Source organism: Osmerus eperlanus, chromosome 6, assembly GCF_963692335.1.
Source record: "Osmerus eperlanus chromosome 6, fOsmEpe2.1, whole genome shotgun sequence".
In the NCBI taxonomy this organism is placed as follows: Eukaryota; Metazoa; Chordata; class Actinopteri; order Osmeriformes; family Osmeridae; genus Osmerus; species Osmerus eperlanus.
Window position 1 is genome coordinate 8863338 of NC_085023.1, and position 17427 is coordinate 8880764.

At 39.6% G+C, this 17427-nt stretch overlaps 2 protein-coding genes across 4 annotated transcripts in view; one reads left to right on the top strand and one right to left on the bottom strand.

The window, feature by feature from the left end:
• The window catches only part of chs1 (chitin synthase 1), a 47858-nt gene extending 37577 nt beyond the window's left edge, over window positions 1–10281 (top strand). For 2 of the 3 annotated variants that reach the window (XM_062463263.1, XM_062463266.1), the window contains 11 exons: window positions 5–289; window positions 1574–1753; window positions 4145–4446; window positions 4537–4760; window positions 4842–4984; window positions 5151–5232; window positions 5484–5745; window positions 8815–8925; window positions 9034–9251; window positions 9438–9504; window positions 9841–10281. In XM_062463263.1, coding sequence (XP_062319247.1) covers window positions 5–289; window positions 1574–1753; window positions 4145–4446; window positions 4537–4760; window positions 4842–4984; window positions 5151–5232; window positions 5484–5745; window positions 8815–8925; window positions 9034–9251; window positions 9438–9504; window positions 9841–9912 — 1946 coding nt within the window. In that variant the 3' untranslated portion in view covers window positions 9913–10281. The remainder of the gene's footprint in view (window positions 1–4; window positions 290–1573; window positions 1754–4144; window positions 4447–4536; window positions 4761–4841; window positions 4985–5150; window positions 5233–5483; window positions 5746–8814; window positions 8926–9033; window positions 9252–9437; window positions 9505–9840) is intronic. The other variant, XM_062463264.1, reaches the window with a different exon arrangement.
• Window positions 10282–10287: 6 nt separating this feature from the next.
• mpc1 (mitochondrial pyruvate carrier 1) lies at window positions 10288–14737 on the bottom strand. The gene is made up of 5 exons (XM_062463298.1): window positions 14545–14737; window positions 11637–11640; window positions 11310–11406; window positions 11101–11233; window positions 10288–10737 (listed from the first exon to the last, which is right to left on the bottom strand). Exons 1-5 carry the CDS (start codon window positions 14613–14615, stop codon window positions 10713–10715), a joined length of 330 nt encoding a protein of 109 aa, XP_062319282.1. The 5' UTR covers window positions 14616–14737; the 3' UTR covers window positions 10288–10712.
• Window positions 14738–17427: the final 2690 nt, after the last annotated feature.

The following is a 17427-nucleotide window of genomic DNA, read 5'->3' on the forward strand; positions in this document are numbered from 1 at the left end:
TCAGGAGAGGACAGGTGGTTGTGCACGCTGCTGTTGCAACAGGGATGGAGAGTGGAGTACAATGCAGCATCTGACGCCTACACTAACTCGCCCCAGGAGTTTAAGGAGTTTTATAACCAGCGACGTCGCTGGGGTCCATCCACCTTGGCCAACACCCTGGATCTGCTGCACAGTGGAGGAGAGACTGTCAAAAGGAATAGCTCCATCTCAAGACTCTATATTTTCTACCAGATGTTCACTGTCAGCTCCTCCATCCTTGGACCAGCCTCCGTCTCCCTCATGATAGCAGGTGAAGCTCTGAACTCTAGACTTCTCTTCCTTTTACTACTCTTAATTTTTCTATTTACAACTCTGCTTAGCTCATATCTCCTTCCATTAGTAAGCAGCTCTACTGTTTGGTTCTGTTTTCTCTTCCAATCCCATTATTCATGACTTTTTATATCGTTTGGCAGGCACTGGGCAGATAACATACTGTTAAAGAGTGCCAAATGGAAACAATCTTAGCTCAGCTGATCTCTATGAAGAAAAATTAATTAACATAATAATTAACGTTGCTACTGTCACGTTTCAGTCATCAGTAAATTAGGTTCTATACCATTATGTTACGGTGGCCAACATGTGCAAATGCGCTGCTAATTAAGAAAACAAATGCAAATAGACAAAACACAAGCGAATTAAGAAAACAGCTTCATGAATTTGACAACACATGCGCAGCATTCAGCAAACGCGCTGCAAATACACACAACACAACCAAATACATAAACGCGTTGCAAAAACGAAAGCACGCCAACCAAAAACGCTGCATCCAGTTTTCACAACGGAAGTTGTCCAGGCCTCTAGGGGGAGCGCTTAAATGGAACAGCTTGATTTTCGGCCCCACGGAGCGAGAGAGAGAGAGAACATATGAGAAGTTTGTTTTGGAAATGGAACCAAAATCTTGTTGGTCCAAACTTCTCATATGCTCTCTCTCTTTCGCTCCGTGGGGCCGAAAATCAAGCTGTTCCACTTAGCGCTCCCCCTAGAGGCTTGGTCAACTTCCGTTGTGAAAACTGGATGCAGCGTTTTTGGTTTTTGTGCTTTCGTTTTTGCAACGTGTTTTTGTATTTGCAGCGTTTTTGGTTTGCGTGCTTTCGTTTTTGCAACGCGTTAATGTATTTGCAGCGTTTTTGGTTTGCGTGCTTTCGTTATTGCAACGTGTTTATGTATTTGCAGCGTTTTTGGTTTGCATGCTTTTGTTTTTGCAACGCGTTTATGTATTTGCAGCGCGTTTATGTATTTGGTTGTGTTGTGTGTATTTGCAGCGCGTTGCTGAATGCTGCGCATGTGTTGTCAAATTCATGAAGATGTTTTCTTAATTTTCTTTGTGTTTTGTCTATTTGCATGTGTTTTCTTAATTTGCAGCGTGTTTGCACATGTCGGCCACCGTATTATGTAGCAGCATTAAACTCTGATAGAAAAGGGTGCTTTGACATTAAATTTATTCTGACACCCAGAATTAGATGTTAAATCCTAAAATGGTATACATACATAATTGTTCTTCGTGTTTCTTGTGTTTGCATTGTTTTCTTTCTAGGAGCTTTCCAGTTTGTGTTTCAGATTCCAGGGACCCTGTCCATCGTCATCTCAGTGATCCCCCCTGTATTCTACATGTTTGTGTGCTTTGTGGCCAAACCCAACCTCCAGATCTCAATTGCAGCCATTATGAGTGTTCTCTATGCCTTCCTCATGACTGCTTCCTTATTCTCCATTATTGGTGAGGCTCACCCGTTTTGGTGGCACATACAGAGCTACAACAGTTCCTCGATTGCAGAGCATATAAAAATCTAAAGGCTCACTGCATAAAAACACATACCAAACACAAGCTAATGCTTTACCGCAGAAGCCAGGGTTCAATTCCAGTCCGGGCCCTTTGCTGCACATGATCCCCACACGCTCTCTCCTGGAAAGGTCCTGTCTCTCTCTTACTGTCATTATCATTGATAAGCAGAAATTCCTAAAATTGTGCAAAAGTCTTAGGCACAATATTTATTTTTATTTAAAAAAAGCTAAAATTATCAAAAAAAAAAAAAACAACGAAAAGCAAAATTGCACTTTTATACTGCCAAATACAGAAGACAGTGCAATTCTTTAAAATAAAAATTAAGAATTTCTATAACGGGTTTATATTGTGGAAGCTTTATTGTTTGTGAAGTTTATAGAACAATTTGGAAAGAAACACTTGGTGAACTTTGACAAAGCTTTGTCTGAATCATCAATTACAAATGTATACATTGACAGCATTACGTCAAGAAGTTGTACGGTAAACCGGTATTGGTACCATATCACAGTACAGATATTTTTGGCAGCGGTAGGCTACTGGCACTTTGAAAAACAACTGTAAGCCTAGTAGGCCGATGTGCCGAAACTTTAGAGATATTCAAGATTTCAAGATATTCCACAATATTGCCTTAAAGAAGTGCATATTTAAGTACTATGGGAAGACAAATAATTTTTATATATTTTTATTATACAACATTTTTTGTAGAGGTCCCAGAAGTATCCGATCGACTCCCTAAGTATTGATGAGGAAAGATTATGCGACGTGACAGTGTTATGGAGCATTCACACCAACACGAACAATGCGTCGGGGCAACGCATTGCAATACATTGCCAATGAAAATTAGATGATGGGATTTTACGGTCCACAACGCTCTGTTAAAATATGTTGATAAAGCCTGCAGTATATTTTTACATTTTAAAGGTCCCATGACATGAAAACTTCACTTTAGGAGGTTATTTAACATTAATATGAGTTCCCCTAGGCTGCCTTTGGTCACCCAGTGGCTAGAATTTTCGATAGGGGTAAACCAAGCCCTGGGTATTCTTCTCCGCCTTTGAGAAAATGAAAGCTCAAACGCTCGGTTTTGAAAATCCCCTATTGTGACGTCACAATAGGGAATGTTACCTCCCCCCTCTCTGCTTGCCCGCCCAGAGAATCTGGCCCGCCCATAAGAAACTGAGCTACCACCGTGCAAGTGTTTTTATCCTCGAGAGACATCATGGCTTGCAAAAGAACGAAGCATTACATTTGCTCAGTTTGGATGTACAAAGGAAAACAAAAGTATTTTTACAGTTCCTTCATCCGAGCCTCTGAAGACCCAGCGTCTTAATTTAATTTTCTCTGGAAATGCACCGACACAACTTCCCAACATTTTTTATGTCCGTGTAGCCGGTGTGAATCGGTGAAACTCAGTCCTCAAGTATGTAACAGGCCACCCGCGTCATTGAATAGCTAGCTTTTCTTTGGCGTAGCTGGTAGTGGTGGCGCTTGGGAAGTCAGAGATGGCGTGTTCGATCCTCGGTGAAGGATGGACACGGTCCGGAAAACTCTGACGGAATTTGCAAGACCACGTCTGTTACATACTCGTCACATCTGCGCCAAACATTTCAGCCATGACTGTTTCCTCAACTTGAGCTAATACAAAGCTGGCCTTGCTAAAATTAAATTCTGGATCAGTACTAACTCTCCTTGGTCCAGCTACAAATCTCGGACAAGAAAGTTAACTAACGCTATATAATTTTGTTGCTTTACTGTATATGGTTACCTAGCTTGCTACCCTTAGAATGTGGCTGTAACATTATCTATGCAGATAACAGCTGAGTTACTGTTGCTAATGTAAAGGTAGCATCAAGTATGTGTGTGAATACACATGCTGTAACCCGAGTGTTGTACACTTCTTTGTTATTTGGATAACCGTTCTGCTGTTGGTGTTATGGCGTGCGCGATATCCGCTTTTCCCCTCATTGAAATGACTATGAGTGTGCACCTCTGCAAACCAGGGTGATCAGATGAGAAAGGGCAAATTCGAGGCATCTTACAGCAACGGGGCTACGAGCCATTGCGATACATCCACTGTAAACATTAGCGCATGGTGCCGCCTCTCCATCTCATTAGCATTTAAAGCTACAGACACAGAAACAGCGCGTCTTGAGGAAAGCTCATTGTGGGACTGCTCGTAGTGGCTTTAATTATGCACCAAGGCTGAATTTCGGGAAAGAGACTTCAGATACAGTATTAGGGGACCACTAAGGCCTATATAAAAGCATCCAAAAACAGCATGTCATGTGACCTTTAACGTCATGTCACTGTATGTCATTCCTCTAGGTGACATGGTTCAGCAAGAAACATTCCTCACACCCACAGGGCTATTCCTGGTCTCCATGACAATCATGTACCTGGTTACGGCCATCTTGCACCCAGAGGAGTTCAGCATGATCATCTACGGACTAATGTACTTCATCTGCATCCCATCGGGCTACCTGCTACTTACTATCTACTCCCTGGTTAACATGCACATAGTGTCTTGGGGCACCAGGGAATCGAGCAAAGAGATGGAGGAGAAAAAGATGCAGAGTGTCCTCTGTGACCGTAATTGCAAACTCTGCTGTTGGGACGTGAAAATACAGGTTTGTATGGATATGGTGGGGAGCTGTGCTCAGGAACGACGTAAAATAAAGATTGTATTCTAATAGACTATCATTTTCATCTCATTACAGGTGACTCAAGAGACAGATAATCTGATTCTGCAACAGATGCAGAATGCCATTAGTCAGAAGACCCAGGCAGTCCCTCCTTCATCTACATATGAGGAAGTACTACAGATCCCACAGGAAGGAAACAAACACCACGATGCCAGAAAGGAGATCTATCCAAGTGGCAAAAGGTGTTTCTCTGATAACAAACTACAGCATGAAGATGGAGACTCAGCATCAGGCTATAGGTACACTGATAGGACCTCAGGATTGATTATAGTCTGAATGACACTTCAAAATTATATCAATATAATAATAAACTATTTCAGTAGGAGTGACGACAGCATCTCTAAGAATGTCAGTACAAACTCCAGCCTTGACAATGAAGATGACAATGAAGATGACGATGACACTATGACAATGTTTTACGATGACACTATGCAGGTGGAGACAAAGTTGGTCCCTGATAGTGGTGGGTGGTACCACAGTCCAGCTCAGCTGTTTACATAATACAATACCTATCTTAGTTTTCACGAAGGTTTTACTTTTGGACACATTATTGACACAACTATTGTTTCAAATTATAATAGCTATTAATACTAAATGCAGACATTATTCTCTTCAATTTGCCATACCAGACTGGGTGGAACCAGTCAAGACTGAGTTCTTAAAGAAGTTGACCTATGCCAACATGAAGAGGAATCTGCAAGAGCAGATCAGGTAGGCCTTACATCCAGTTAAATGTTAGTTCTACTATTATTGTTCTATTATTTTTGCTCTACTGTATATCCAGTTATAGGTTAGTTCTGGACCTGGAGTTCTACATCCAGGTACAGGTCGGTTCTATAACTCTAGTGCTATATATATTTACAAAGTTAGTTGTATAACAATAGTTTTATATCCAGGTACAGGTCAGTTCTTTAACAAGCTCTGTATCCAGGTACAGATATACGTACATAACTCTTTCTCAGGTACACACTGCGTAACAAAAACCAGGAGGATGTGTGTGAAGAGCTTGTTATGATGCTGACGGACACAGTAAATGGTGAACTGAAGGACAGGGTGGGACCAGAAGATATCCTTTCAGAGAGCAAGCTAGAGGAACTGCAGTATGCTCTGGACGAGCAGGCACGACGGATCCTGAAGACCAATCGAGCTGAGCGACTCGAGAGGAGGGTGAAGCGAGCCATCGAGAAGACACTTATTGCCCCTCAGGTGGAGAAACTGACAGAGGTAAGGCATATTGTGCATGTTTATACAACTGTAACTGACAAATGTTTACTCCAGAATAGTCAGAATAGGGTCGGTGGTCAAGCATTAAGGCATTGGGACCTTTGGCACAATATGTTGAGATTTGAATTCCACATCTACAATGGTATTTGTGATTCTGGGGCCTCATTACAGAAACGTCTGAAATCTTATCTCCGAATTTTTGGTATCACAGAAACGTGTTTCCTGTCGGAAAAAAATCATATTTCATTTTAGGATAGGACTATTACTATTACAGAACCATCCTAACCTAGGAATTTCCCAAGTTAGGATTCCTAAATTAGGATGGCATAGACCAGGGGTGTCGTTAGACCCTTTTTACTGGGGCAGGTGCCCCAGTATAAATCTGCTGTGCCCCAGTAAAATCTAAAGTTTGAGTTTTAACAATTTACTTTATTAGTGCATTAATTTAGATTGATAATCCCGGAAAAAATAAAAGCAATATCCCAATCAACGCTTGTAAAATCAAAGCAGTTTAACCAAAAACACAAACCGATGCACGCATAATTCCATGTCAGCGCGCTCTTCTGAGCTTGCCAAATAGTCACTGCTGCACGCACACAGAAGTCCAAGTGTCGGACTCGGCAAACAAGTCAGAATTGAGGTAGGCTAAGAAAACATTCCAAACAAAAGAAAGTTTCTAAAATATAGGCCTACCGATCATCTTATTTTTACTACAACATAAAAACAATATTACATGAAGCTCCAAAAAACATTATTTGCGCTCAAATTAATGCGAAAGAAATGTGCACGCTCGCATTAACTATTGATGTCCCTGCAGTGCCGGTCCGAGCACATTTGAATTTGGCGCCCTAGGCAAGATTTATCACCAGCAGGACCGGCCCTGTGTCCCTGCCAAAGCTGATATCCTAGCAGTGCATTGTGCGCAACAAGCTTGAAAGAAAAAAAAGGGATATGAATAGGGGCCTGTGCCCCAGTAGAGTTGTATGTCAAACAACACCCTGTTAAAAAATAAATAATAATTGCCACAAATTACAGCAGCACTCCTTTGGTCTGTATGGCAATGAATATGAGGAACATGAACACAGAAAATTGATGATTGATAGGTTACTCAAACCAGAAACAACTCAATACAAACATATTTCGCTATAAAATTCAGTAAGTTAGACTTGAATATTGGACAATGAAATTGCATTTGATTTAAAACATTCAATTCAGGAATAAATACATATATTAAAACATAGCTGCAAGCAGCAATGGAGGGGCCAAGCAGTCCAGAGCAGGACATGGCCTCCATAGCACTTGTGCAACAATTAAGTCACAACAATCTGTTGCACTCATGCAACACACCAAGTTTGGTTGAAACATCTGTTTGCATTCAAGAGTACTGAGTATTCAAAGTGATTTTTCTGGTATAACACTGCAGGCCTACTCTGCTCCTCTTGGGAACGATGAAACCCAAGTTTGGTTGCTGAGATACCCTCTCACGTCTCGTTTGGCGGATTTGCCTTTGATCGGCTCTACCGAACAAATTGTTTTGAAAATGCAATGCAATTTTGGTCATATATGGAGTCAAACACTTGATTTGGCCTTGATGTGCTTATTAACTGTTGTGTTTGTGAAGAAAAGAAGGATGGCCCTCAGCACTAACAATGTAGGCTATGGTACTTTCACTTTCAATTGATTGTTTGAAAACATTTTATGTAATATTCTGTTCTAAAATTGAACATTATATATTTATAAGGGTCTTACATGTCATATGTGACATGTTTTATGTTGTTATTGCATTTGTATAGATTTGTATACATTTTTATAGATTTTTCTTTAATTAAAAACAAAATAGTTTTGGATTTATGACCCGTTGTCCTATTTTCACTACATGGGAGAGATCCCCCCTTCCCCCGCCCCGTTTGACAGTTTTTTTTTTTACATGTAACTAATTAACTTTTACTTAAAGTACATTTTAAATGAACTACTTATTACTTTTACTTGAGTATTTTTTCAGATTGGTAATTTCACTTGTACTTGACTAATATGTCATCAAAGTATTGGTACTTTTACTTGAGTACAATATTTTAGTACTTTTTCCACCTCTGATACGAAGATAAGATTTTTCCTATAATTCAGGTAAAAGACAACCCAAAAGTTTTTTGGGGGATTTGCAGACCTCTCTTCCTGTATCTGGGACAAATGTGAATGCTTCCACAATAAGAAGAAATCTCAATCAACATGGCTTTCTAGGAGGGTTGCTAGGAAGAAGCCTCTGCTTAAAAAAAACAAAGCTGCCATACTCAACTTAGCCAGAGAGTACCTGGAGAAACCTGAAGCTTTCTGGACAGATGAGTCAAAAATGTACCTTTTAGGTCACAACTAAAACCGTTTTTTTGTTTAGCAAAAAAGTCAACTCTGCATACAACCATAAGAACCTTCTCCCAACAGTGAAGCATGCTGGTGGGAACATTGAGATCTGGGCTTGCTTTTTATCCTCGGGACCTGGACAACTCCACATAGTCCAGAGAATCATGAATTTGAAAACGGTTTATGCAACATGATAATGATCCGAACAAAACAACCAAAGAATGGCTGAGGGAGAATAAGATATGTATTTTGGATTGGCCCAGACCTGAATCAAATTTAAATGCTATGGCAGGATCTGAAGCGGGCAGTTCATGCAGACGCACATCCAACCTCACTCGACTGGCTGCATTCCGCAAGGAGTGGTAAAAAATTTGATTAAAAAAAAAAGTACATTTGATTTGTCGCTACAAAAACCTTTTGGTTGAGGTTATTGCTGTGAAAGGAGGTGCGTGTGATACCCTATTAACTTATATTTTTGCACACATGAAATCAGTTTTTGTTAAATCACCCACTTTTGTTAGATAAACAAAGAAATATCCTTTTCTTTTGAGTCCATTATTTATAATGTCAGTATTATGAATTGAGGTATACATTTACTAAGATTTTTTCTTTTTTACAAAAATACTATCTCTGTAGGGTTTCGCAAACTTTCGAGCAGCACTGTAAACCGGAGCTTGGGTGTTTACTATCTTGTGTTGTCCTGTGTGTCTGAAGGATGAGACTGACTTCTGGATAAAGCTGCTTGAGAGGTACCTGTCTCCTATTGTCGATGACAAAGCTCAAAAGGAAGTGGTAACCAGAGAGCTTAAGTCCCTCAGGAACAAGGTGGGATTTCAAACTTCCTGTCCTAATTCAGTAATTGTCGATAATTCTACGTATACACAAAACGTTAATTTTTTTATGGCAAAAACTTTTGTTGTTGTTTTTTTACAGGCTGTGTTCCTGTATTTCATTGTTAATGTTCTGTGGGTTGTGGCTACATTCTTCCTCCAAGCCATTGGAAATGATGTGATCAGCATCAAGATTCCCAAGTTCTACCCAAATGGAAGCCAGGCTGAAGATTATCTGAAGGTGGAGCCTCTTAGTTTGATGTTCTTGCTGTCCTTTGCTGTTCTGCTGATCATCCAGTTCCTGGCCATGCTCTACCACAGGTCAAACATTTGCTCTCCTTCATGCACACAGCCAAACATATCAGACAAGGAGTAATATATCTTTATAAATAGTAAGAGAAACACTGATGTACTGCACCATCCGGCATGCTTCCTGTTCTAGTAAGAACACAGACCAGACTTCAAGTTCTTGTAACCTGTGACTGTGTATTGTCTGCGTTTCCCCAGGATCTACACTCTGATCCACGTGGTGTCCTACAGGAGTTCAGAAAAAGACTATAAGGAAAAGAACGACGTAAGTGACCCACATAATTAATACTGCTACAGTTTAACAAAAGAACATCTGCACTGTAAGAAACACCTTACTGTCATTATTAGCTGACAACACCATTAAACAATTACGTTGTTGTAAAGCAAATTTTTTAAATGACTAGAATGGAAATATACAGTATATCCAGTTAAGAATCCATCTCCAAGTGAGCAATGGAGGAGTGTAGGGGTATGTGTTTGTATCTGTATTGCTAAATTAATAATAAAGAAAAGTTTTTTTATTTTTTATTTTTATAAATGTATTTATTATTTTTTTGTGATGGTTATGTTTGTTGCTGTTTCTGCTTTAACGTTTGTGCAGGAGGATGATGAGGGGCTTATTCTAGAGAACCAGATCGCCAACGGGCTAGTCATTACAAGTGACGACCTTTAACTAACTGCAACCGTCTGGTGACAATAAGGATTACCTTGTGACCATCTATTAATTAGGTTTGTTACTTTACTGGATGTTGATGAGTGAAAGCACTGCATTGTATGCACATTTAGTATGTGTGGAATTAAGACTCAACCACAGTGTGATGTGTAATGATTAGAACGTATAATTGTGTACAATAGTGTAATTGATTCTGAACTAAAGTAAACAAAGCCCTTTTAAACATGTCATTTATAATAATTGTGTTTATAATATTATTTTGGAGATTACCAATTGCCTTTATAATTGACCCCTTTCAGGGACTGAAATTAAATGTGTGTACTATCCTGTCAAATTCAAGTTACCAATAAAATGTATTGAAACAAGCTAGCACTGGACATTCCTCAAAATATTTATTTCATCATTAGTCATACAGTAAGTGGTTACACAGGCAATTCCAGAAGAGAAACCAAAAACATTGTAATTTTCATGTTTATCTGGATTAAATGTTTTACTAGTAGTAACTTCAGAGATTGTGTGGAAATATTATAGCAAATAAATTAATCAAATGACAAAATACCATTACATACAGTTAACCATTATCTTCGGTCAACTGTATAAGTAGATGTTTTTCCATCTTTAATCTCGTTAACTTATGTGTGATGCTGTAAAACAATTAAAACAAATTTTCTGCATGAAACTTGGATGATTGATTTCAGAGACATCAATAATTAAGTAAAAAACATTTAGGTGGGAGTGACATGTTTTGGTAGAGTAGAACATGTGTACCCAGGAAAATACTGGAGTCTGATGCTTTGGAGCTAAGAGGCCATCTTCTTCTCCATGCTGTAAAAGAACATATTAATTAAATATCGGTATTTTGACATTGCAATAGATGGGACTTTGAATAATTTATTGCGTTGTTTAAAATTAATGACTGACAATGATAGGGAGACATTGAGTTATGCATATTTTCACCAGCCATGATTAGGTGAACTTGATACTGATTATAACCTTGCACCAATGAAGTTACTTGTTTAACACAGAGTTGAATGTAATATTTGCAAAGCCAAAATACAAGGCCCTCTTCAAATACTTGACCTCCATAAACTAGTAAGACTGAGAACTTTAGTGTGGGCTTAATGGGGCCAGTTTTTTATATTTATTGGATGAAGCAGTCACTGTCAGCACAGAAACAATTGGTTATACTTGTATTTAATGAGTCGGCCTCCCTGGATGAGCTGAGCAGTCTCATTGGTCAGATGGCACGCAAATAACAGCCAATTCCTGGGTTGGACCTTGTAAGCAAACCTCATAAAAAGCAGCGAGTAGCAGGTCAGGGCTGCAGAAGAGGAATTAAGAAGTGAGTTACTTAAGAGAGTGTGTGTTTATGCATTTGTGTCTTGAAGTCATCTCACCAAAAGTCATCCTGCCACTGATGATCTCTGGGCTTTTCTTCATGTCTGAAATGGCAGCAATAGGCAGCCCCCAGTTGGCAACAGGGCCCCAGAAGTGCTGCAGAGGAGTGAACAGTAACACTTTAGAAGCCTTGTTCCCTCCATACTATTTTGTAGATAGTTAAACTCATGACTATCCTGGGGCAACTGTACTTACAAAAAAAATGCATACATGTACAACAAACTAATATAATAGGCTTGAGGTAAGTCAACCAATCAGTAGATTGTATCGAATGACATTATTCTGTAACATGGCTTAAACTTGTGGAAGGAGATCAGAATCCTTACCGTGCTAATCAATATGATTTGTCATGGTTGCAGTCAGGACACACAAACAAGAATGAGAAAAGAAACATTGTTAGGGCTTGCATGAAATACAGTACCATCTTCCCTTGAAAATGTGTCCAAACATTTGACTGGTACTGTACATGGGGCATTTAAGTGCATAATTGGATGGTAAGAGCTAAGACAGTATAGTCCAGTCATTTTATGAAAAAAGGTAGGACAAATTGCAACAGAAGCAAACTCAACTGATGTATCCTCAATATGTCCTGAGTAAGGAAAAAAAAAAAGCCCAAAAGAATCACATTAGGGGAAAGTTTCAAAAAAGACCCAGATATAGGCTATTCATTCATTCTTTTTCTCACGTGAATAGGGTAAAGATTTTTACCTTTAGATATCACCAAGTAAATTGTCATCTTGTCACGAGTTGATTACTTTCATCAAGACAAACAAAAAATGTATTACAAGTTTTTTGAAATTGTTTGTTAACATGGGCAAACGGTGAATAATCTAATTAGGTATGTGCTAATTTGCATGAATACCACAACAGATCTAAACGTTGGGTATAGCCAGGTGAAAATGTCTTGTTGCATCTTGTTGACATATGTGAAGGAATTATATCTATTCTGCTAATCCAATGCTGCTAAAAAAATCAATACCTCAATAACATCAATTGTGTAATGCTTAATACTAAACATATATCCTAATGTGATCAATTGCTTTAATTAAGAACAAATGGGTCTATGCAACAGGATGCTTCTGAGTCTGTGTAGTAAATGTGTCATGCTGAATTGTAACTCTGGTGTGTGTAAGAATGCAGAAGGTCAGCACGCAGACTTTGGAGGCAAATGGTGATGTCTGGGACTGGTGTGAGCACAATAGGACACATCAGGACCTTGGGATGATCTACTCCCTACCTTGGAGAACCCCCCCCCCCCTTGATTGCATCAGACCTTTGGGTCTTGTCTCCCCCCCCCCCCCCCATCATCAGGTCCTTGGACTGCCCACCCTGTGCCACCACGAACGCCCTGGACACCTAATTGGATAACCAAATCCCCTCCCCATGGTCTTCTGAACAATCACCTAACAAACTCTTGGGGGTTACTAGAACTGTCTCCCGAGGACAGGTAGAGAGAATTGGGACTGGGCAGAACTCTCTCTCTGACTTCCGTCAACTATTCTCCCAAAGGCCTTTGTCTACTCTACTCTATGAAGCGGGACTGGTAACATTGACTGGTATCACCGATCTAGACTGAAGACATCCTGGTGTGTTGTATTCATTGTTGATTGCATCATTTATTATCAATAAACTTTTAAAAACTTTGTCCGGCATTTAACCTTGTATCCTTCTCCTGATTTGAACCTCAACACATATAACAGTAAAATACTTAATGTTAAGGTCTGAATGGAACCCATTTAGGCTACCCATGGGCATTAATACATAGAGGCAGGAAGAAACCAGCTTTTATCAATTATTATTGCAGAGATGGGGTTTGGAGGTGGGTCGTTTCACCAATAATAATCGTACCACAGCTCAACACCCATCCAGATGTTTCCAATAAATTGTAGTTGATCACCAGGTATGTTTTATTAATGTAGGTTGAATAATCCATATAGGGGAAAGAAAAAATAAAATATTTCTTACCTGAGTGACAGCTTAGTGACAGTTGATTGACAGTTGAGTGGACCTTGAATGAATGACTGAATCTCTGCCCCTTATGGTGACATTTGTTTGCCTCTGTCTTTTACTGTAAGATGTCAACAAGATTCTACCAGACATTTGCTCATTTAACCCAAAAACATCGTAATACATTTTTTGTTTGTCTTAATGTAAGTAATCAACTCAGTAATTTTCATAGTGATATCTAAAAGGTTAAAAGTTTTAGCCTATTCACATGAGAAAAAGAATGAATAGGCTATATATCTGGGTCCTTTTCGAAACTTTCCACTACTGTAATAGGATTCTTCTGGGCTTTCTTTTCCTTACTCAGGACATATTGAGGATACAAAATCTGTTGAGTTTGTTTCTGTTGCAATTTGTCTGGACTAGTAGAGCTAAAACGGTAAACATACATGCAACCATGGCAACACTCAGATATTAATCTAAATAAATGCTGGTTCTCAGCCCAGTTCAGATTAAGACATTCACATTGACGTTACCTTGACCTAACTAGCTTGTCGAACAAGTAGTTGAGTTTACAGACATGTGGTGCAAGCCTCTAGCTATACAGTAGCTATTAGCTGTAGAAAATAAACGCACGTCCAGAAAAACGAACCGTTTCCCCCTCTTCACTGTCTGAAAATACAAATATGCTAATACTAACGCAGTGGATTTTGCTCAAAAGAAAGATTATTGTCCTCACAAATGTTGCCTTCTTAGCTAGTCTACAAATAATTGTCTATTTTTCTGACAAACCAGTGTGCCCTCTGTAGGGAGGCTAATGAACATACCGAAGGGGTTTGACACACTAAAGTAGTGCACAGCTAACGTTAAAAAACTATCGTGCTAGCTAGGTTGCGCTAAGTGAGACTTACCTAGGTTGGCATGTAGCCTTACAGTACAAAGTAAATTTTGAGTACTGTTGACGGTATTAAAAAGGTCATGGGTAAGCTAAATCCTTACTTGATAAAATTCCAGCTAAAACAAAGAAGAACCTCTACAGTAGACTAGCTAGCAACTATACCAAAGATGACACGTTGGGTAGAAGTCTTATTAGTACTGTACAGTGACCTACATTGCACAGCTCTAGACATTCATTGTTGGCGAATTAATACGACGGTTTAGGATTAGTTACTGAACAGTACAGGTCGGCTAACGAATAGCTAGTGTAGGCCAAACTAGCTAGACAAGTTGGCTAGACTAAGAAGCCTATAGCAGGCAAAAATGTTGAACTAAACAAACAGTTTCCCATACCTTGTTAAATAATCCCTGAACTCCTTGCTTTTCAGGTGGTCTACCGCCTTTCGTGCCAGTGTTCCAGCCATTGCTTCCTATTGTAAAAGTTCAGTTTGAGCAGAAATTGTATTTGGTATTCTGCTAGAGATTGTTAGAGGACAACGGTGGTCAAACCTAGCCCCAGATGGATCTTGTAGGTATTGCATTTCCGTTTTGGCACCCGGCTCCCGGTGAATGTATCTCTCTAAACAGCTGACTAGAATAGATGTGGAGGTTGAACAAGTAGCCTACTTCAGAGATAACCAGGGCTCTCAAGTGTCACGCATTGAGCGTGACAGTCACTCATTTCGGTCTTTTGTCACGCCCTCCCACCACACATTGTATTTCTCACGCAGAAAAAAAATATTTATAATATATTTAATATGCCGCAGCACCCAACCAAAATTTCTCTGGCCGCGCCACTCTCACTATGGAACCGGCAGGAATTAAGCGCGTCTCCCCTGGAGTTCTTAGTCGAGCCTGCCACTTATCAGCCAATCAAAAAAAAGAAATGGTCTATACAATAGCCAATCGGAAAATAGCACCATTGTATCTGGGTGAGATTTAATGCAACAACCAATGGAAAAAAAGCATATCCTGTAATTTTTCACGTGATTCTGCTGCAACGTCTTCCAAAAGTTTCGTTCACCTACAGAGCAAACCACTGGAGCTCGAGCATCACTTTGAGCACAGTCATGATATCCTGTTTAAATGTTACAACAAATTCACAACTTGTTTGACACAAACGATGACAACTTGACTGCTGTTAGAAAATGTTTCCCAGATAATTAGCATCAGTTTTTCATGAGTGTCTTAACCAACAGTTTTACAGCCTGTTCACTGACAACACCTGCTCAGAACAAGTAGTTCATAGATGTAGCCGGTGTGTATCGGTGAAACTCACTCCTCAGGTATGTAAAACGCCACCCGCTTTGACGGTTAGCTAGCTTTTCTTTGGCATAGTTGGTAGTGCTGGCGCTTGGAATGTCAGAGGCGGCAGGTTCGAACCCAGTGCGGGACGAACATATAGGCTGCAAGGTGAACCACGAAAAGTCTTTTAAAAAATGATTTCCGCTCCACAGTCTGGCATACACACAATCTTTAGCTCATAAAAAAGAACGATTCGTGCTAAGCTCCCAAAAAAATTTTGTCGCTGAAATTCCAGTCGATTATCGTTGCGTCTATGTTTTATGCAGAACTAGTTTCTTCAGAGCCTAATAGGATTTTGGTGGCACGGTTCGACACGTGATCATTCTACACCAATAAGGTAGCTGCTTTTTGTCAACATGGATGGATATGTTTGGCAAATAGTGGACGGGACCTTGCACGTAACAGAAATTCGGCCCCTGACAGTGTTTTGCATGTGATACACTGCGGCTGCAAAAGTGCGTGTGAGACAGGCAGATGTTCATGTTTTTCTGCAGGACTGTGTTGCACAGACTTATGTTTTTTGTGCCAACACAAAAGAATCTGAGGAGCTGGGAGATAACTGTCCTGACACTGACAGTGAGGACTGAGTGTCCTTAATCTGCTATTCCTTATTCTGTTTTGTACAGTTTTATATATCATATTTCATATTTTTCATTACGATTGTTTTTATGGTTGATCAGTGTTTTCATTTGTGGAAGAATGAATGAATGTTACAACAACGACATAAGTCTGTCCCCCCCCCCCCCCCCCAGGTTAATGTAATAGCCTAGTTTAATAAGTAATGTAATATTGCACATATTTTCGTACTATTTCCCCTAAAGCAATAAGGTTAGGCTACTTACAGACCTTCCACTCATAAGGTATGTTCTAAATGGCATAAATGCTGCCAATTGTTAATTGACGTATTAATAATTGACGTTGGTCAGTAGCCTATCGATTAAGGTACTCGAAAGCATGTACACTGTCTGCTTCATTTGAGCTTGATAGGCTAAGCATTCTGTAGCAAATAATAACAATAAACCCACTATTTATTAATTAAAACTACTTCTGCATAGTAATGCACCGAAAATACAAACGTAAGCAAAGGCAGCAATCGCTATCGAATCAACAGACATGTGCAATTCAGCTAGCAGGGGAATAATACAGATCACCAGTTAACTTAATTTAAATTAGCAAGAATATAGACTAATACAATAACAGGCTTAAATTAACTGACAAGTTAGCTATACGACTTCTCAAAGACGCACAATCTCAACTGCGGTGTGAAGCGCGTATCCATGCTATTCTCCGACATGCACTCTAACAATCACATAGACGTCCTAAAATTTTGTACAGCCCTATTTCTGATACCATGGCGGCAGAAATTTAGTCGTGGCGGGCCGCCACGGCAAAATAAACATAGGAAACACTAACGTGCAAGGTCCCATCCTCTATTTGACAACCATATCCATCCATGTTGACAAAAAGCAGCTACCTTATTGGTGTAGAAGGATCACGTGTCGAACCGTGCCACCAAAATCCTATTACGCTCTGAAGAAACTAGTTCTGCATAAAACATAGACGCATCGACAATCGACTGGAATTTCAGCGACAAACTTTTTTTTGGTAGCTTAGCAGGACTCGTTCTTTTTTATGAGCTAAAGATTGCGTAAAGCCAGACTGTGGAGCGGGTTGAAACGATAACAGGGTTCACCTTACGGCCTAATAGGCCTGATACATTTGACGGAGCTTGCAATAATTCTCTCGCAATAATATTCGTCTGATACATATAATAGGCCTACTCATATTTTCGTTATCACACGATGACTGACATATTGTCACATTATAAACATTTCTTTCCAAATACGCGTAATAATTTTATGTGTTTTGCATAGTCGATGTTATTGGGTCACTTTTAAAATAATGTCATATTTTATAATTATATCCTGGCCA

Bases quoted from the DNA above. Each gene is read 5' to 3' on its own strand.
- mpc1 (XM_062463298.1), bottom strand. From the start codon at position 14,615: ATGGCTGGAACACTGGCACGAAAGGCGGTAGACCACCTGAAAAGCAAG. The intron at 11,234-11,309 runs GTGAGATGACTT...CCTCTTCTGCAG, and splicing joins CAGTGGCAGGATGACTTTTG to CCCTGACCTGCTACTCGCTG. The intron at 10,738-11,100 runs GTATAACCAATT...GTTCTTTTACAG, and splicing joins GGCCGACTCATTAAATACAA to CATGGAGAAGAAGATGGCCT.